Below are 17,190 nucleotides of genomic sequence, written 5' to 3'. Positions count from 1 at the left end.
CACTTGGGCCAAGACAGTCATTCAAATCCAGGCGCCCCCGCCCTCGCCCCCCCTCCCCCTCCTCGTTATTTAGCTTCCATGTGAGCTCATCTAAATTTAAAAAAAAAAAAAAGGATTTTCCGCTAGGTGTCATAGACATCTCCAAAGTGCCCCCGGACCTCTCCGATTGCACAAAAAGCCGTCAGCCACCATACATCCAAGATTTGTTTCGCAAAAACATCACAACGATGTTTGACAACGTAGTAAAAACAATATTAGTTTCATTGCTAAAAGGATACACGATAGTAGCTTCACTGCTAATAGGATAAAAAGTTATACCGGGGAGAACACATTGTAAATACTGTAAATAAATAGTACGCATTCTCTTATGTACAAACATTCATTTAGACTTACGAAAGCCGAGCCATTTCCCAGCGGGAAACATTTGTAATGGAAACATCGTAGTCCATGTTCGAAGCTACTGAACCGTCACGCTCCGCTTCCAGCTCATATGTGCACGCAAACAACTCCACGTTTACTTCATCTAAAGTAAACCTCTTCCTTTCCATGATGTCCAAATGTATTAGCGATCAAATCATCCAGTAAATATATCGACGACAACACCAGTTTCACCAAACAGCTTCACACGCGTACGCTACATCTTATCTGGCTACAGCGCAGCAGAGGTCTATTGTTTTGCGCATTGCCCCCCTCCCCCCTCCCCCCTCCCCCCTCCCACCTCCACAAAGTGAACGGAAAAAAACACGAAAACAAGCACCAGCAACAGATGACGGTAACTTACCTGTACTGTGCGGGTACTGCCTGCTCTGATTGGTCAGCTCGTCCACGTTCTGCTCGCTGAACCCACAGAACGATTCCGCCCCTACACGTCTCGCCTGTCCTTCAGTCTGCGCTCGAAAACGACGTAAAATCCAGCTGTTTAACAAGAATGAATTATGCCGAGTTAATGATTAAAGATTTCAACTGATAATTTGTCAGATTTATCTGCAGGCGAACTCTTGTGTATTGCCATGTTTTGTTTTGTTTTGTTTTTAAGCGCAATACATTTTCAAGCAGCACTCGCGAAATCATTAGTTTTAGAAAATCTTCCATCTTAGAATTCATTAAGTTTATGCTGGTTTCGAAGCTCTTCGCCGTCCCGCAACAGTGAACTGGGACTGCGACATTAATTAGCCAGCTAGCTACAGCATGTAATCATAAAACCAATTGCACCGATGTAAATATAAATCCACATTCACGTGAACATTATTTAACATTTAGTGATGTAAAAAAAAAAAACCCATATCGCCATATTTCCGCGCAACGTAATCTAAAATTGAACCTGCAGCCGATTAACAAAACCATTCCAACACGCTAAGATTAATTGGGCTCGTTACCCGATCTCGAGCAATGGGTCTACGGGTTAGCTACAGCCAACAATTCGACACCGGAACACTCGTTGTAGCTAGCACACACCTTGTTTGCTTCAAACATCCTAAAACACAAACAGTAAAGCATACTTACAGACTGTGAGCCGCCGAGTCACACACGGTTGTAACAGCTGCCGAGGCACGGAGTAAGAGAGATGAAAAACCAGGATCGAACTTCACACGGGTTTTGAAGCTGTCCTCCTTGAAGTACATTTACGGCATTTAGCAGACGCTCTTATCCAGAGCGGCTTACAAAAGTGCTTTGTCATTTACTCATAGAATACATCCTAGTACAGTACAGTAGGTTAGAATCAAACATGCCAATGAACTAGAATACTGTAGAAATACAGGGACGAATGCTGACACCTAGAAGTACAAAATACATAAGGTCTATTTTAAACAATGATAGGTGCTATAAACAATACGTGCCAGAGTTTGTTAAACAACATAAACCATACCCTACAATAAGTACTAAATTAGTCAGTCAATATGGGAGCAGTGTCAGTTGTCCTTTAGATATTCTGCAAATAGATGGGTCTTCAGTCCGCGTTTGAAGACTGCAAGGGACTCTGCTGTCTGGACAGCAGTTGGGAGTTCATTCCACCATCTCGGAGCCAGGACGGAAAAGAGTCTCGATGCTTGTCGTCCATGAGACCTGAAGCAAGGTATTTCAAGCCGAGCCGTGCTTGAGGTACGGATCGGGCTTTGACCGTTGACCTCATGTATGAAGAGGCTGGTCCATTTTTGGCTTTGTAGGCAAGCATCAAGGTATTAAATCTGATGCGTGCAGCTACAGGGAGCCAATGAAGGGAGCGCAGCTGTGGAGTAACGTGTGAACGTCGGAAGATTGAAGACCAGTCGTGCTGCTGCATTCTGGACAAATTGTAGAGGTTTGATGGCTCTTAGAGAAAGATCAGCAAGTAGCGAGTTGCAGTAGTCTAGCTTTGAGATCACAAGAGACTGCACAAGCTTCCTGCGAGAGAAACGGTCGAATCCTTGGTATGTTACAAAGGAGGACTCTGCAAGACCGGGTTAGATTAGAAACATGAGTTGACAACGACAACTGGTTGTCCAAAGTTATGCCCAGGGAGTTCTCAAAGGAAACAGCAAGCTCATGGTAAGGCTTGGGAGTACCTGGGATGAACAGAAGCTCGGTTTTACTGGGGTTGAGCTTCAAGTGGTGGGCTGTCATCCATGACGCGATGTCAGTCAAGCGTGCTGAGATACGTCTGGAGACCTGCGTGTCAGAGGTTGGAAAAGAAAGAAATAATTGAGCGTCATCAGCATAGCAGTGGTAGGAGAAACCATGAGCAGATATTACATCACCAAGAGAATCGGTACCACCCTGGCGGTTTTGAATGCAGTAGGCACGTATCCAGAAGATAAGCAGTTGTTGACGATGACAGAGACGAAAGGAAGCAGATCTTTTGCGATTGTCTAGAACAGAGCGCAAGGAATTGGATCCAGCGGACATGTAGTCAGGAAGTCAGGAGTTGAAGAATTTCATCTGAAGAGAGAGGAGACAGAGAAGTCAGAGAGTTGGATGTTGGGGAATGCACATCGGTTGGAGGAGTGGGTAACAGAGCAGTGGAAGAAACAGTGGTAAAAATTCATTTCAACCACTGACTTCTTCATGGTTCTACCTTTGGCAGAGCATACAAAGGAGATTTCCCGTCACAACCCAGAACGCCAAATATCTTGAACCAAGTTTCACATAGGCCCCTGCCTACTCAATTCACAACGTACGCAACCTCAAGCTCTTCCCAGGTAGACACCTCCCTTCACGACGGTGAGGTCAACACAGCGAACCAACCCCTTCAAGCTCAATTTTAAAGCAACCATTTTCAAAACCTCTTTAGACATATAATCATATTGGCCTCCCCGGTGACATAGGCCATGCCATGCCTACATTTGTGAAGCATTTCATAACTTGGGGGAAACTCATAACAGATTCTCTGTTCACACAGATGTGATATAAAAGACAAAGAAGTTTTATTTTATCTTTTTTTTTTTTTGTATGAACTTGTGTTCGAATCTGCTCCTGCCTGACACACTCACCTCTCGGGTCTGTGTTGAAGGACACTCATGGAGCAATACATTTAATGTAAAAAGGAACCTGTGAAATAGTTACCCAATTTTTAAAACCAGATTAAGTAGTAGATTTCCAATGTTTTACACTTCGGCAGTACACGGCAAAGGCGATCGCTGTAACTATGTGGCCTAGGTCCCCAGGCCTGCACTGAGGCATACTCAATAAGCAAGCATTTCATTTGCTCTTGAGTACGCAAAATCTGTAACTCAATTTAAAAATGGATTGTAGGTGGGATTTTGCATAACTTGGATTGGTGGAGTCACGAATACTATAGAACCACGTGATCCAATCCCCTCATTTCAGGTCCATATTAAACTTTCTCCTGGGGAGGAAATGGTCCAAAGTCAAAATTGCAAAACATTATGCTTGGTGATCCTAGCAACACCAAGCTGGAAACAGGGAAATTCACTTACACAGTCTTCTGTATGCAGTGATAAAATCATGAAAAGATTTACACGTTTCACTTTGCGAACAAGGTGGATGAACCGTCTGCCTTACTGAACAACCAGTGGATGTACAGGGAGCGTACCTAGCGTGGGAGTTCTCCTACTCCACTGCTGTAGTTGTTTACGTCCCTCCGTGGGCTGTGTCGAAGAGCGCTAGCGACATCTTTCACTCGGTCATCGCGGGACTTCAGAGAAAACATTCCAACGCCCTCTTATTGATCTGTGTTTATTTCAGTCATGTCTCCTTTTCTCCTGTCCTCACCAACTTTAAACAGTATGTTAACCGTGCAACGAGAGGGCATAACGTTTTGGACCATTTTTTACGTCAACGTGAAAAAAAGCATAGAAAACGGGTCCGAACAACACAGCAGATGTGTTGAATGGGATGAAAAGCTTGACAGTCTGTAGAGTACAAGGAGATCAGGCATTTGCATCTGAACTTAATCTAATGTTTCAACAGGTTTGACACAACCCCCACCACTGTGTGCTCAGACGGTGAGACTAGGTCTCCACCCAACCTGCCCCCATTCACACCTCTGTTGGAGTCCCTGCTCTATGACCCATCAACACCCCTGTCACCCTCTCTGCTCTCAGCAGACTTCTGACCCCAGAGGACAGCCTCGTTCCTGCCAATAGCTCCCTTCAAAACAACATTAAAATAACACTTGACCAGGACCAATTCTGCCATCCTCCCTTCATCTCTTCCCCCACAACCAGGAATTCTTAGCTCCCTGCATACTCCCTCATCACCCAGCCCTACCTTCACCATCGTCCAGGTAAAGCGGGAGCTCTACGGGCTTCACAGTCACAGAGCTAGTGGGCCTGATGACATCTGTACTCCTAAAGAATTTTAAAAGTGAACACAACACACAGAATTAAAACAAGAAGCTTGCCATATAAATATGAGCTAAGAATCTTTGATGATGGGAGGTACACTGTTCACAGAGGTGCTGCGATACTGGGTCTGTGTGTGGAGTGGATGGAACAAGCCCCTATTCCATCTCCCTGTTCCAAAAATCTATTTAATATATGGTCTCCAGGTAGGGGACCGGAATTACAAATAGCAAACCTCTGCAGAAAAATCATCAAACAATACCTATGTTATATGCAGACATGCTAATGCTAATGGTACTGATGAGGAAACCACACCCTCGAATCAGAATTTAAATTGCCCAATTTTTATTATTATTTTTTTTTACCTGCTAGTCTCCACAGTAACCTCTGCTGGCTTGAAAGCAAAAGACAGCCACACGCAGGGAGAAATACTAGAGTACCAACTATATAAACAAGGCAGTACGTCCTTCAAGAAGAGAATAGATTGAATATGATTGAATGTGAAGGCAAACTTTGCCTGTCTTTTCAGACTGAAGCCCTAGATCTGGTCCACAGCCATCCTAATATACATGTTTAACACATAAACTGTCTTTTTTAAATTGGTTGTGCCTCACATCATTTGTATCAGATATTTCTAAAATGTTGCTTCCCTTTCTAGTGCTGTTAGTTTTAGTGAACTCTAACCTTATCACAAAGCCTCGTTGGGTGTTCTTTAGTTTAAATCGTACTTCTCATTCATTCTATCTTTTTCAACCGTGCCATCATTCCTCCAGATTCAAAGGGGACAAAGAAAACACATGATCTGGATGTCTGTCACAATTATCCTAAATGAAGTGCAATTGACATGCTAGTGACCAGCAATGGCCCCCTGACGACTGATGAACAAATAAGCAAACTAAAAACGACTTCTGCATTAAAACAATTCGACATGTAAGCGGGGTGTTAATGGATGGCTTGTTCCTTTTCATTTTTGCTATGCTCCTGGAGGGCTTAGACCCCCATTCACACTCACGCGTCTGCCGTTAACTATCGGCAGAGGAAAAACAAAAAACAAAAACAGTTGACTTTCCCTTATGGTAATTCCTGGTTTAAAATTCTAGCTAGGTCACTTTGTCCGTGGAAAGTCATTGGGCGTGAATGACGTCACACGACCCGTTTATTTACATTTAGCTAACGCGTTTATCCAAAGCAACTTATAATTACAAACGAGTACAGCTTGAGCTACTAGGTTAAGGGTCTCGGCTCAGGTGCCCAAGTTGAACCAGCAACCTTTTGATTGCTAGACAAATGCCTTAATCACTGAGCCACCACTGCCTCAAAGCCAATCAAAAATTATTTATTAGACTTTGGACCGAATTTATTGTATCTATCTGTCACATCTTTCTCTGCATTAGCTTGGCGCCAACTCAAAACCAGCCCAACGATCTTGTGAGACACAAGTTAGCAGAAACACAAAAGATCGACGAGCCTTATTTATGTGCTTTACATAAGTACCAGCTTCATGGAGGAAGCTTCTGAATATGCTGAACATAATCGTGGACCTTATTTCTCGTCTCCAAATAGCGGACTAGGCGGCTGACTACCTTTCGTCTTTAATTGGTATCTCAAAATGTTTTCATCATACACTATGTCATATTGCAGCCAACGTCTATACAGACGCACGTACTTGGGCAACATACGCCATACATTGGTTTAAAACTAGGCCTACATTTTCAAATCACATATGACCAAAAGGCCGAGATAGAGCACAGTTTCTCAGGAAGAAAACAAAAGGACACGTGCGCTATTGCGTTTAATGTTTTCATATCTGCCACTAGCCTCTATTCGTGGCAAGCAGTTTATTAAACGACCAAGATATTTTAGCTGATTGTCGTCTCATCAACAGTCACGCAAAAGAACGTCTAGCAGTCATTGGCCTGTGGCCTCGGTAAACCGCTGCAAATGTTACCTTAAACACGCACCTATCGACTGCCGTTACAAGCAAAAGCAATTTCCATACTTCGAACTTAGCACTGCTTTTAAACAGTCAGATCACGCCAAAAGATTGTTTTATTCCGAAAGAAATTAAACAATTCTAACGCGTTTGTTCAAAAGGGCGATTTTAGGCTTACGGTGAAAAAACTTGTGACGCGCACTATTACTGAGAGTAGTTTCTCTCTACAAAAACGTACCGTTACACAAATGATGATTCTGCTTTGAACAGCACTTCTCCCCATTTCCCTAATATTATTATATACTATATTTACATAGCATGTTATTTTCCAAGAAAAATGCTTACCTCACATTATACGTGCGTCTGATTCAGAGCGGGTCTTAAATTTAGGCCTGCAAAGTAAATCCGCGTCACGGCAAGAGGATCTGCAGTTCGGTTCTACGTTTGGCAACTACTAAGTGCATCATTTCTAAAGACTAATTCCTCATACGTGCGATTATCAAGCAGATTTGGCATCACGTCCTAGACAAGTGAGAGATTAGAGAGCTAGAGGCTTCCTGGTTGACTAAAACTGCGGGCATGATTTTATTTTAGGCTTTCTATCTGAAATAGTCAACTTACTCAGTACTAAAAACACATCCTTCAAAACCTAGGTAAAACGTAGCTTCAAAATGAATCCCTGAGCCATTTATATTTTTCTTCTTCATTTCTTTCTTTGTCCTTAAAATTGTTTTGTATTCATTTTGGCAGCTTGAATTTTGGGAAAGGGTTCAGGTTCCTCTTGTTCTTAACATTTAAAGGCTTCTAAATGTGTTGTGAAACAGGTAGTCAGAAGCCACAGCATTATCAGATGCTGATGCACGTCTAGCTTCCAGAATCTGCATATATTTTACAAATTGACAGGGAAAGATGATGGAAGGTAGGGATGAGTTTGATTTCCAAACTCAGTATAGGGCTGGGCTTCCCGTGGTTCTTTTTAAAAGAGAGGTATGCCTCATTTGAGTTGATCAAGTGTCTTCAAATAATCATTTTTATCCAGGTGACTACAAGCAAAGCAAAGCACCATATCCTTCATTTAATAGGTCAGTTACACTCCATGTTTATCAAAAGCATTTAATATTAATGGTCATAGTAATGCCACACAAATTCACAAAGTGTTTAAGACATGTCTGGCTCAGTTTGCTTTCTGTGTGAACTCACTAAAACAGTGCAGATTTTAAATAAATGACCACAAAAAGAAGAAATGATATATTGCAACAGGAAAAATAGATTTTTCTTTAGAAATGAAAGAGTAGTTCAAAGAGAACTCAGCACCTTCTATATCATAATTGTAACCAACATTTTCATTATGTGAAATAATTGATTCAAGCTTAAGACTAGAAATTAAAAAGAAATTACAGTTTATCAATCGAATGGGAAATTCGATTCACACTTATCCTCATTCCAGTAAAATGCCACAGTATTTACAGTTTGATGTGAACAAAACAAACAAACAAACAAACAAAAACTTCTCAATTTTTGGTTTATGACAACCAACCGCAGATAAATTCTGTATAACCAAGATTATGCCTCGGTCGTCATTGCAACTGTTTTCTCCCACAGACAATGTTTAAAACAAAATCAAGCGCCACTAAATGTGTCAATTCTTAAATGTAAAAAACAGCTCTGAATTTATTTCCCCCCTACAATACAAGGTAAAGGGCAGGGTAAACGGGGTCAAAAATGCAGCAATAAGAAGCGCTTACATTTAATTTTGCTGCTAATTTCAGTTACAAAAGTGGCTTTTTGCTCTTATACAAAATGGAGCTATAGTTATTAAAGAATTAACATATAGCCCAAGTTGGGAGTTTAAGGGACAATTTACTCTTGAATCTCTCCTTTAAAAAAAAAACTTACAGAGCAACAAGAATAATGGAAAACCTTAAAAAAAAAAAAAAAAAAAAAAAAAGTATAAAAATAATCAAAATTAAAAAAAAAATCAAGAGAATAAATCTGTATATTAAGCAAAAAAAGGAGCGGTAAAACACGATTCACTAAACAAATTCATGACTAATTGTTTTCTCACAAAAATCAAGAAAACATTCATGGAAAAGACCTTGTGCGATCCTAAAATGCTTTTTTCATGATAATAGATTCTCTTCCAATGGAAATAGCATGACAAAACACAAAGATTCTCAGTCACAGTAACTAAAATTGAAAAAAATCTCTTAAAACCTGTATATTTCGAACCATTAGAAACACGCATTTTATAAAATTCTTAATGCTTTAGAAAAATGTTCATATATCCATTAATATACATTTATATCTTCACTAAATTCAAGTGGCATGGCCAATATGATATATCTAGGCTTGTCTAGTTTTGAAGATAAATTAATACAATAAATTAACAGCACCAATGAAAAACTACAAACGGCATTTACACATTTCTGTATTCAAGACAGAAACAGAAAAAAAATAAAAAAAGAATAGAGATGCCATTTTTATACATGTTTTACTGCCATTGCTACGACAGCACAAACCGTGTTTCATTGTAAGACCGTCATGTTGTGTAAGGTCGCTGATAGTAAACTGGGGTCTTAGCGGCAAATTGATTAAAGTGAATTGGTTTATGTGACTACAACACCCCCACACACCATTTCATTTTTAACATGTATTTACTGAAATCAAACCCCCTACTGACCAGGTGAAAATTCCTGTGTAGTGTTTCTTTGCAGTCTGAACATGCATCTGTTCTCCACTTGCCGTATTGCTCCCTATAGTCAATGACAAGCTCCTCATCTTGTAGCAGTGACAGCAATTTGAGCTTCCGTAGACCTGATCTTAGTCAAAAGGCTAACCAAGCGTCAGCAGCCTATGAGAGGGGTACAGTAAACATGTTATACTGTGTGAAATTGTTTTCGTGAACAAGAAACCTAACGTGCATGAAAAGCATTTTGTTCCTGTGTCACTTGTGATTTAAAGCAATAAAAAGATAAGAGAAGCAAGTGAAGCTGCTGTCTTAGCAAGCCTGTGCTAAACCTAACAAACATATTCATCTCACCCTTCCAGTGGGTGGTCATGTCTCTTTTTTCCCCACTTACACTCAGGCCTTCTACCAGAGGCCTGTGAGTTGGAGGGTGCAGTATTTTCACTGGATTTTCCTAGGATTGCACTCTTCCAGACTGGGATTGGTGTCATTCCTGGGATCTGTTGGAGCCACTCCTCCCAGCATAGGGCTCACAGCCCCAAGTGCCGCTGTCACCATTGGGACAACCATGGGTCCCTGGTATTTTGGACATTTCCATCACTTGAGACTCCCACATCTATTGCCACTGGCATTTTCTGCATGTTATGGTATGTTCCATTTGAACTGGGAAATTGGAAATTCTGAATTCCCAGTCAGAATTTTCAAAAAGTAGGAAATCCAAAAAGTTGGATTTCCTACTTTGGAAGCTGGGAGAGCCTTACCAACTTTAGAATCCACAATGGTTACCAAATGCATCAACAGAAGAAAAAGTTGTATTATAGTTTTCTAGCCCTTTTGTTTTTCTCATTGTCAGTCACACACAGATATGTTCAGCTAATCTCTCGGTAATCAGAAGGTTGCCAGTTCCAAGTCCCACCTCTGCCAAGTTGCCACTGTTGGGGCCACTGAGCAAGACCCTTAACCCTCAGTTACTCAAGTTTTGTTCTGTCATAATTCGCTTTGGATAAAAGCATCAGCTAAATGCCAAATATGTAAATTATATTGTTCAGAAGTTCTAGGCAAGCACAATAAAGGGTTCCACGTTTGTTTACCAAATGTGTCACTCAAACACTAAATGTAAGTGGGACATCATTCCAAGCTCTGTCTCCTGAGGTACAGGGAGCATAGTGTTCTCTACTATCATGATTTCTGGTGATTTGCCACTACTTTTATTCTATTCTATTAATTATTCTATTAAAATCTATTAAAATTCTCTTGATTAAATCCAGTCTTCAGTAAATAAGTAACAACTGGTCTGTTACATGGAGGTGACGAATGCAGAGCTCACAATTACTGACAAAATGGATTAATTAAATTCAAGCAGCTTTTCTGTGAAGTAAAGATACTAGCATATTCTTTATTTTCACACTGATATGAACAGAGAAATGATCATCAGAATCTGCCCTGTTGGAATACCAAATGCTGTATGCTTGCCACAGTTTAAACTGAAGTTAACCAATGGTGGAGTTTCCCACTGGCTTTAGGCCAAGTTTCACCTCCGAACTAGACAAAGGCATGGTTGAATTGCTGCAACAATTCCTGTCCACCAATCCTAATAGAGGCGGAAGCGCGCTGAACCTTGTACCCATAGCTAATGTTTCACTGTGACTTTATCCATACATGGGTCATGTAATATTTATAAAGAATTAAAATGTGTAGGAATCCTCTTATTGACATAATTGTGTTTGAATTGACCATTAAGTGCTTGGCAAATAAAAAAATTCCTGATCTCTATCTATATATAAACCACAATCTAAAACAAACAATTAAAAAACTTTTTTTTTTAAGAGAAAAATAAATATGATTAAACTCAAGTTTAAAAGAAATGTCATCTGTAGTAACTGGTATAACTGGCTGGTTGGCAAAGGGCTGGTGGAATGTGTGTGGATAGCCTCCACATCACGACCAGTAGAGCCACACTGTCTAAATTAAGCACAAAGATGAGATCATTTTCTTCTGTCTTATGGTGGTAGAATCTGTGGGTGGGAAAGGGAGAAAACCAGGGCTGAAAACTGAGGAAAAAAAACTGATTCAGTGCTTACGCAATGGAAATATCAAAGCCTTTTGACCAAGCATGTCTATAGCTGGAGCGTAATGAAATCTATTGTGCAACACGTGGTATTTTCCTCATTCTGCAATGTGTAAAATTCAAATTAAATGGAGCAACAAACCAAGCTTTTAATAGAAGACACATGTAAGCATATCCTTAAATTTTTTTCCCCCAAGAAGAAAAGTGGTTTCTTTTAAGCCCACTATGCATTCTCTAGAAGCAGCGTTACAGATGGAGGTGGGTACTATAGGAGCCAGTTAAGAATTCACACTACATGGTTGCTCATCTGTCACATTCTAAACATTCTCAATATGCGTTTACAAAATATACACTTCAGACCTGAGACGGAACTTGAAAAGGCCTGGTATTTACTTCACAGGTGGTTAAAGTATATAATTAAGTCCTAAAATATTAATTCTTTAAAAACAATGCATATTAATTAATGCCATCACTTATTCTTATGTGGCAAAGCTGTTCTGATGGAAAAGTTAATCTAAAGCAAATTCTATGAGAAGCAACTGCTGTTCATTGCACACACAGAATACATCACTATATGGGTCAATGCTTCGAAGCCTATACAGTTTGCAAATCAGTCCTGTGTCCTGTTTCATAAGTCCAGAAGGAGTTTTCCGGCATGGTCCGTCGGTTGCCTTTCCTTAGTGCATGAATGCCTAACGGGTACAAGCTGCTGCCAGGTCCTCAGGGGTGTAGACGGCACATCACACAAGTCCTGCCTGCTACTGACCAACACTGAGCTAATGCTGACCAGATCTGCTGGTACACTTCCAAAACCTGGACAAACGGCATGGCCAGAGGAGAAAGCACTCATACACACCTACACGCACATACCATGGCACTCCGGAGGACAAAGTGGTTCATCCAAATGGGATTTCATTCATTCCATGTTCTTTTTGGAAGTCTTCAGGGTTTACATGGGGCATCTAGTGTAGACTTAAACATGCATGCATGCATGCATGCGTCTGTGTTCATATCCTGCAGTTCTGGTAGGGTCCCCCCACAGTCCTGATTTCCACCACTGAAAAACAAGGTCTGGTACTCTTCTGGGTGTCTGTGGAAGCCTTCAAGAGTCTTCATCGTTTTCCATCTTAACCTGACTTATGTATATGCCCTGCAAGTCGTGGGGCAGGGTCTCACGGTCTGAGCCGGAGCCCTGGCTCACCATCTGGCTGAAGTGTGCATCAGTGAAGGAGGCCAGGTTCAGCGGAGGCTGGCCCACCTCTGGGATGTTCAGGTTGGCGTCTGTACCCTCTACCAAAATATTTGAGTTGGGATCCTGGCTGTTCAAAAGCTGGAGGAAGTTCTGGGCACCCAGACACTCGGTAATGCTGAAGAGGATGTTGTCCATAGTGTCCGGGTCCAAACTGACACAGCCATCCTCTTGCTTGAGGTCATCTTCCCCATAATGGATCTCATCTAGGGTCTGAAGCAGCTTGTTCTCCTCCTGGAGAGCAGGGGGTGCTGATGGGATGCCACAGTCCAGAGGGGCGAAGCAGAATGGATCAAACTGGTGAGACGGATCTGGTTTGTTGATCATCGTGTCTGGAGCAGAATGAAAAATGAAACCTAAGTAGGACTGTTTGGGAAACCAAATAAACAATCAAGTTTGCTCATGCGCTGAAATCCCCTACCTGGGTGGGTGAGGCACTCCTCGCTGAACTTGTCTGATTTTATTTTCCTTTTACGGTTGACTTCATACGGATCTGCAAATCAAATATCACAGGAGAAAAAACAAACTTTCAGTGCCAGGTTACGAAGCTCAAATGTCACATGGATGACGTTCCTGTGCTTCTTCCTCTTAACTGCGTAACTGTCAAACATTGCCATTCAGCACCTGGTTGGCCCCTGTGAGGTTTTTCTCCTGGCTACTTAATTTCAGACACTGTTTTGTGAAAACACATGCAGTGTTGTTACTGGCAGCCTACAGAACTTCGCCTAGGACAGGGGACACCCCCCCACCTGCTTCCCCAGACACAGCACAGATAGAGAAACCCATTAAAGAAAGGCATGTGTGTACAAAAATGGGTAAGTGACTAATGAATGTTAAGGAAACAGTGCTGTGGCAGGGAAACAGTAGGCACCCCAGCCTTGCTTTCACTGTGAATATTTAAAGCCGCAATTCAAGGGCCGCTAGTGAAGGGAGATGACGACCAGTGCCTCTCACTAATAAAAAATTAAGTAAATAATAAATAAGTAATCTTAGTCACTTTCAGGTTCAAGTCTTTTTCATAAGATGCTCCTCCATACTCAGATTTAACTCAAAGGCAGTTGAGTAACTAGACTACTCGGTATTACACCACCAAAACCATATTAACGGTCAATGAAAGTGAACCAAAGCTACACTGGGGACATGAATGGAAATAAATATTCTGAAAGTGAAAGTGGTTATTTAAAGGTTGGGCGTAACCATGGATTGTAAAGGTGAGCCCTCTGGTTGTGGACAGTGTTTTCATTCTTAATCCTCACACAGTGCCTTTGCCCACACTCACAGTGCCCACGTTAAAGGTGCCACCAGGAACAGGGCCCAGGTGGAGAAGGTGCCCACCTGGGTTATGTGGCAGGTAGGTGAACCTCACTGGCTCGCTGTACATGCGGTCAGAGGTATTTTTTGTGAAGGAGTGAAGATGGAGAAGAGAGGGGAGTTTGAGTTTGAGTAAACAGAATGTTTGACGAAGCAGGAGGTGAGCTGATAAGCCTTACTGCAGTCAAGATGGCTTTAGGTTTTCTTTTTCTGAACTGCAGCAACAAAGCTCTATAACAAGTACCTCTAGTTAAAATAAATTTTGACATCTCATATTTTGGACATAAAGGGTTAATGAAACTCCCTCTGGATTCTAAACCACTAAACACATTATGGTTTAATTTTTCTGTGGTAATCCCACACAATGTCTTGATTTTTTTACACTTACTGTGGAGTGGCAAAGAAATCCAAACACCACCATGATGATGGCAGGAGTGAGTATCAGTCCAAGCACCAAGCCAGCCAAACAGGCATTGATGGTGGCTATCAACAGATTCTGTGCTGTTACCAACACTGAGCAGGCCCAGCAGTCCAGAGACCCTCTTAGCTCTAACGGTGCCTCACCGCCTCCAACATCTGCTGCAGAATAAGGGGGAGGCACCACCACCCCTGATCCGCTGACCAGCTGGGGCTGTGCAGACCATTGAGCTGCTGTGATCAAGATGTGTGTGTTGATGGTGATGGCTGTGGTTATGGGCTGGGAGCTCCTCAAACAGGTCCAGCATTTGGTGATGATCTCCCTTCTCCATAGTGCCATTCATACTCATGGTGACCTGATGAGAGGGAGTTGATGACTGTTATGGAGTGTTTTTCTCCTTTTGTCTACCTCCTGGTATTGTGAATTATGGGACATGCGTTACGTCAAAATAAAATGACCAGTAAACGTTTATGCAAAATGTGCAGTCATTGTCAAAACGTGCAAAAGTAATGCAAAAAAACCCCTCAGTAAAATATGCTGAATACCTTCATACCTAGTACCCTGTACAGGAAAGTGAGTCTTATTTACATGCCATGAGCATTTTGGGTCTAAGAAGCTTAAGCAAGCTATTGACAAGTGTATAATATGTTTTGTCATATTGTCTCAAACCAAGAGAAGCCTCCAACTAGCATTGGCCACCATAGGCAGGAAAACTGGTGCAAATGAAGGAAAATGTAGCCACTGGCAAGCTGACTTCATAGCATTACTCCATTGCTTTCATACATTGTGGCAGAGGTTGTTTTATCTAGTACATTCTTTTTCATAAGGTATGTTGTGGGAAGTGATTTCAAGGAATACTGTACTTAATGTTAATAACCTGCCCAACCAATTTCTATCCGCCATTGCTGTTCTCTTTATTTATTAGAAAACTATACAGTATGTTTTGTTTTTTTAATCCTCAATATGTTTTCACTTGTCTGGAGAGAAGCCCAATGAGAGAGTAGTAGTTTGTCTGCATGCTTTGATCTTCAGAGCCAAATTCTGCCTGGTTATCAATACTGCAGTTATTCCTTACAGGACTATATATTATTACAATAGTACTGATTTTTATCTTATTTTTGTTATAGTACCAAAGGCAAGTGCAGCATTATTCTTCAATCCTTTTTCATAATTGGAAATCAGTTGAAAGATGCAGTATGACTTTTGAGGCAGCTGAGATTTATAAATTACACACACACACAGGTGTCTAATGTTTGTTTGTAATTTGTATTCTTTTAATATTTGTAATTTGTTCTTTCCAATTTCAGATCATAACTTAATTGCCATCTTGTCTTTTAAAATGGCTTAAAAATGTATTTTAATGTCTGCTATTGTGAATACCTCACATTCCATTTGAGGTGGCAATCTGTACTTCATCAGGATTCTCATACATTGGAACTCACCGTATGGTGTGGAGTCTGGCAGTACTCTTTCAGTGCTCTCTCTTCAGTTAGTGTTCAGTCCTTCTTAATTCCCCAGCTTGAAAGATGGTTAGTGCCTGCAGCCTTTGCAAAGATTTGGACTTTTTCAGTGTCTTTATAGATGTGTTTCTGTCCCACCTGCTGTTTTTCAAATGTTAATGTGAAATGGGCGAATTTTAAAAAAAAATCTTCAGTTTTCTTCTGCTTCTTGCTGTCGACCAAAACACACTTTATAGTATTGTGCCAAGTTTAAATAGCTATGCATCAGGTTTAAAAAAAAAAAAGTAAACAGGTAACTCTCTTGTTAGTCTTCACTCTCGCTTCTTCCTCTACCCACCTCTCCTTTATTAATAGTTTAGACACCAAATACCTGTTCTGGATTTCGACTTAACACCACTGAAGCACGAAAGTCTGTTCACTGATAAAATAATAAATATCAGCGGCATCAAAGGTTTAAATGCGCTTCCGTATCCCTCTCGTGGTTAGACCATAGACAGTACACACACACGTGGGCTGGACGACAGCGAAGCCACCGTGTCTCTGGCGCCCTCTATTGGCTGGATGCGGGATAACCGAACCCCGCCTATTCCCATATAAGTGAACGGCTCAGACACTCATTGTAAATTAAACATCTAGAAATTAGAAACCTCTAGACCTGCAGCACCACACTTTCAGACCGCACCATCAGCTTCATGTGACATTGTTGGGTTTTTTATCACCGAAGTGTATACAGTACGTAATAACAAGTGCAAGTGCGGCGGTAGTCTGGTTCCAGGAGGAACTTGTCAACCTAGCGTACGGCCATGTTCCAGATAAAAGGAATACTTGAATAACCATCATTTTTAAGAGAGTGTATGACTTCCAAACACTGGGGGAAACGGGCCAAAACCGATATATACTAGCAAGCTAATAAACTACAACACCCATTAACGAGTTCTTCCCTTTACAAAACTAGCACATGAACGTTTGCTAGGTTAACAAGTTTCTCTCGTACAAAACTACCGCTCCACTAGCACTTGAAAGCTTAAGTGCTAGTCTTCACATAATTTGGGGGTGGGTGCAATCGTGTTCTGTGCATATCCCCTCACATCAACATATCACATTTATAAAAAGCAACACCGACCAGTTTAACCTCTGTGTGCACCTCCAATTTAAGCGATTTATACTTCTACACTATAACACTAGCTATCTGAAACTATACATATAGCACAATGATCATTCGTCATTCAAATTGAACTAGACACTTGGGCCAAGACAGTCATTCAAATCCAGGCGCCCCCGCCC

At 41.2% G+C, this 17,190-nt stretch overlaps 2 protein-coding genes and 1 pseudogene across 2 annotated transcripts in view; all 3 read right to left on the bottom strand.

The window, feature by feature from the left end:
- The window catches only part of LOC118242585 (transmembrane protein 88-like), a 21,246-nt gene extending 4,056 nt beyond the window's left edge, over positions 1–17,190 (bottom strand). Inside the window, 6 exon segments of the mRNA XM_081700656.1 lie at positions 782–915; positions 1,504–1,610; positions 2,544–2,916; positions 4,031–4,787; positions 7,060–9,565; positions 16,277–17,190. The gene's annotated coding sequence lies outside the window, so the exon portion shown is untranslated.
- Positions 4,873–4,991, bottom strand: LOC145651907 (U2 spliceosomal RNA; annotated as a pseudogene).
- On the bottom strand, positions 11,598–14,101 carry LOC145651903 (uncharacterized). Its single transcript, XM_081700657.1, has 3 exons — positions 14,053–14,101; positions 13,139–13,210; positions 11,598–13,049 (listed from the first exon to the last, which is right to left on the bottom strand). The coding sequence occupies exons 1-3, from the start codon at positions 14,096–14,098 to the stop codon at positions 12,571–12,573; spliced, it is 597 nt and encodes a 198-aa protein (XP_081556783.1). The 5' UTR covers positions 14,099–14,101; the 3' UTR covers positions 11,598–12,570.

Source organism: Electrophorus electricus, chromosome 17 (assembly GCF_041902795.1).
Source record: "Electrophorus electricus isolate QZ-2024a chromosome 17, ASM4190279v1, whole genome shotgun sequence".
Classification (NCBI taxonomy): Eukaryota; Metazoa; Chordata; class Actinopteri; order Gymnotiformes; family Gymnotidae; genus Electrophorus; species Electrophorus electricus.
Note: the sequence above shows the minus strand (reverse complement) of the source record. Positions and strands in the feature narration are given on the sequence as shown.

Coding starts and splice junctions, on each gene's coding strand:
- LOC145651903 (XM_081700657.1), bottom strand. CDS start 14,098: ATGTACAGCGAGCCAGTGAGGTTCACCTACCTGCCACATAACCCAG. Junction 13,211..14,052: donor CTACCTGCCACATAACCCAG/GTGGGCACCTTC, acceptor TTTGATTTGCAG/ATCCGTATGAAGTCAACCGT. Junction 13,050..13,138: donor GGAGTGCCTCACCCACCCAG/GTAGGGGATTTC, acceptor ATTCTGCTCCAG/ACACGATGATCAACAAACCA.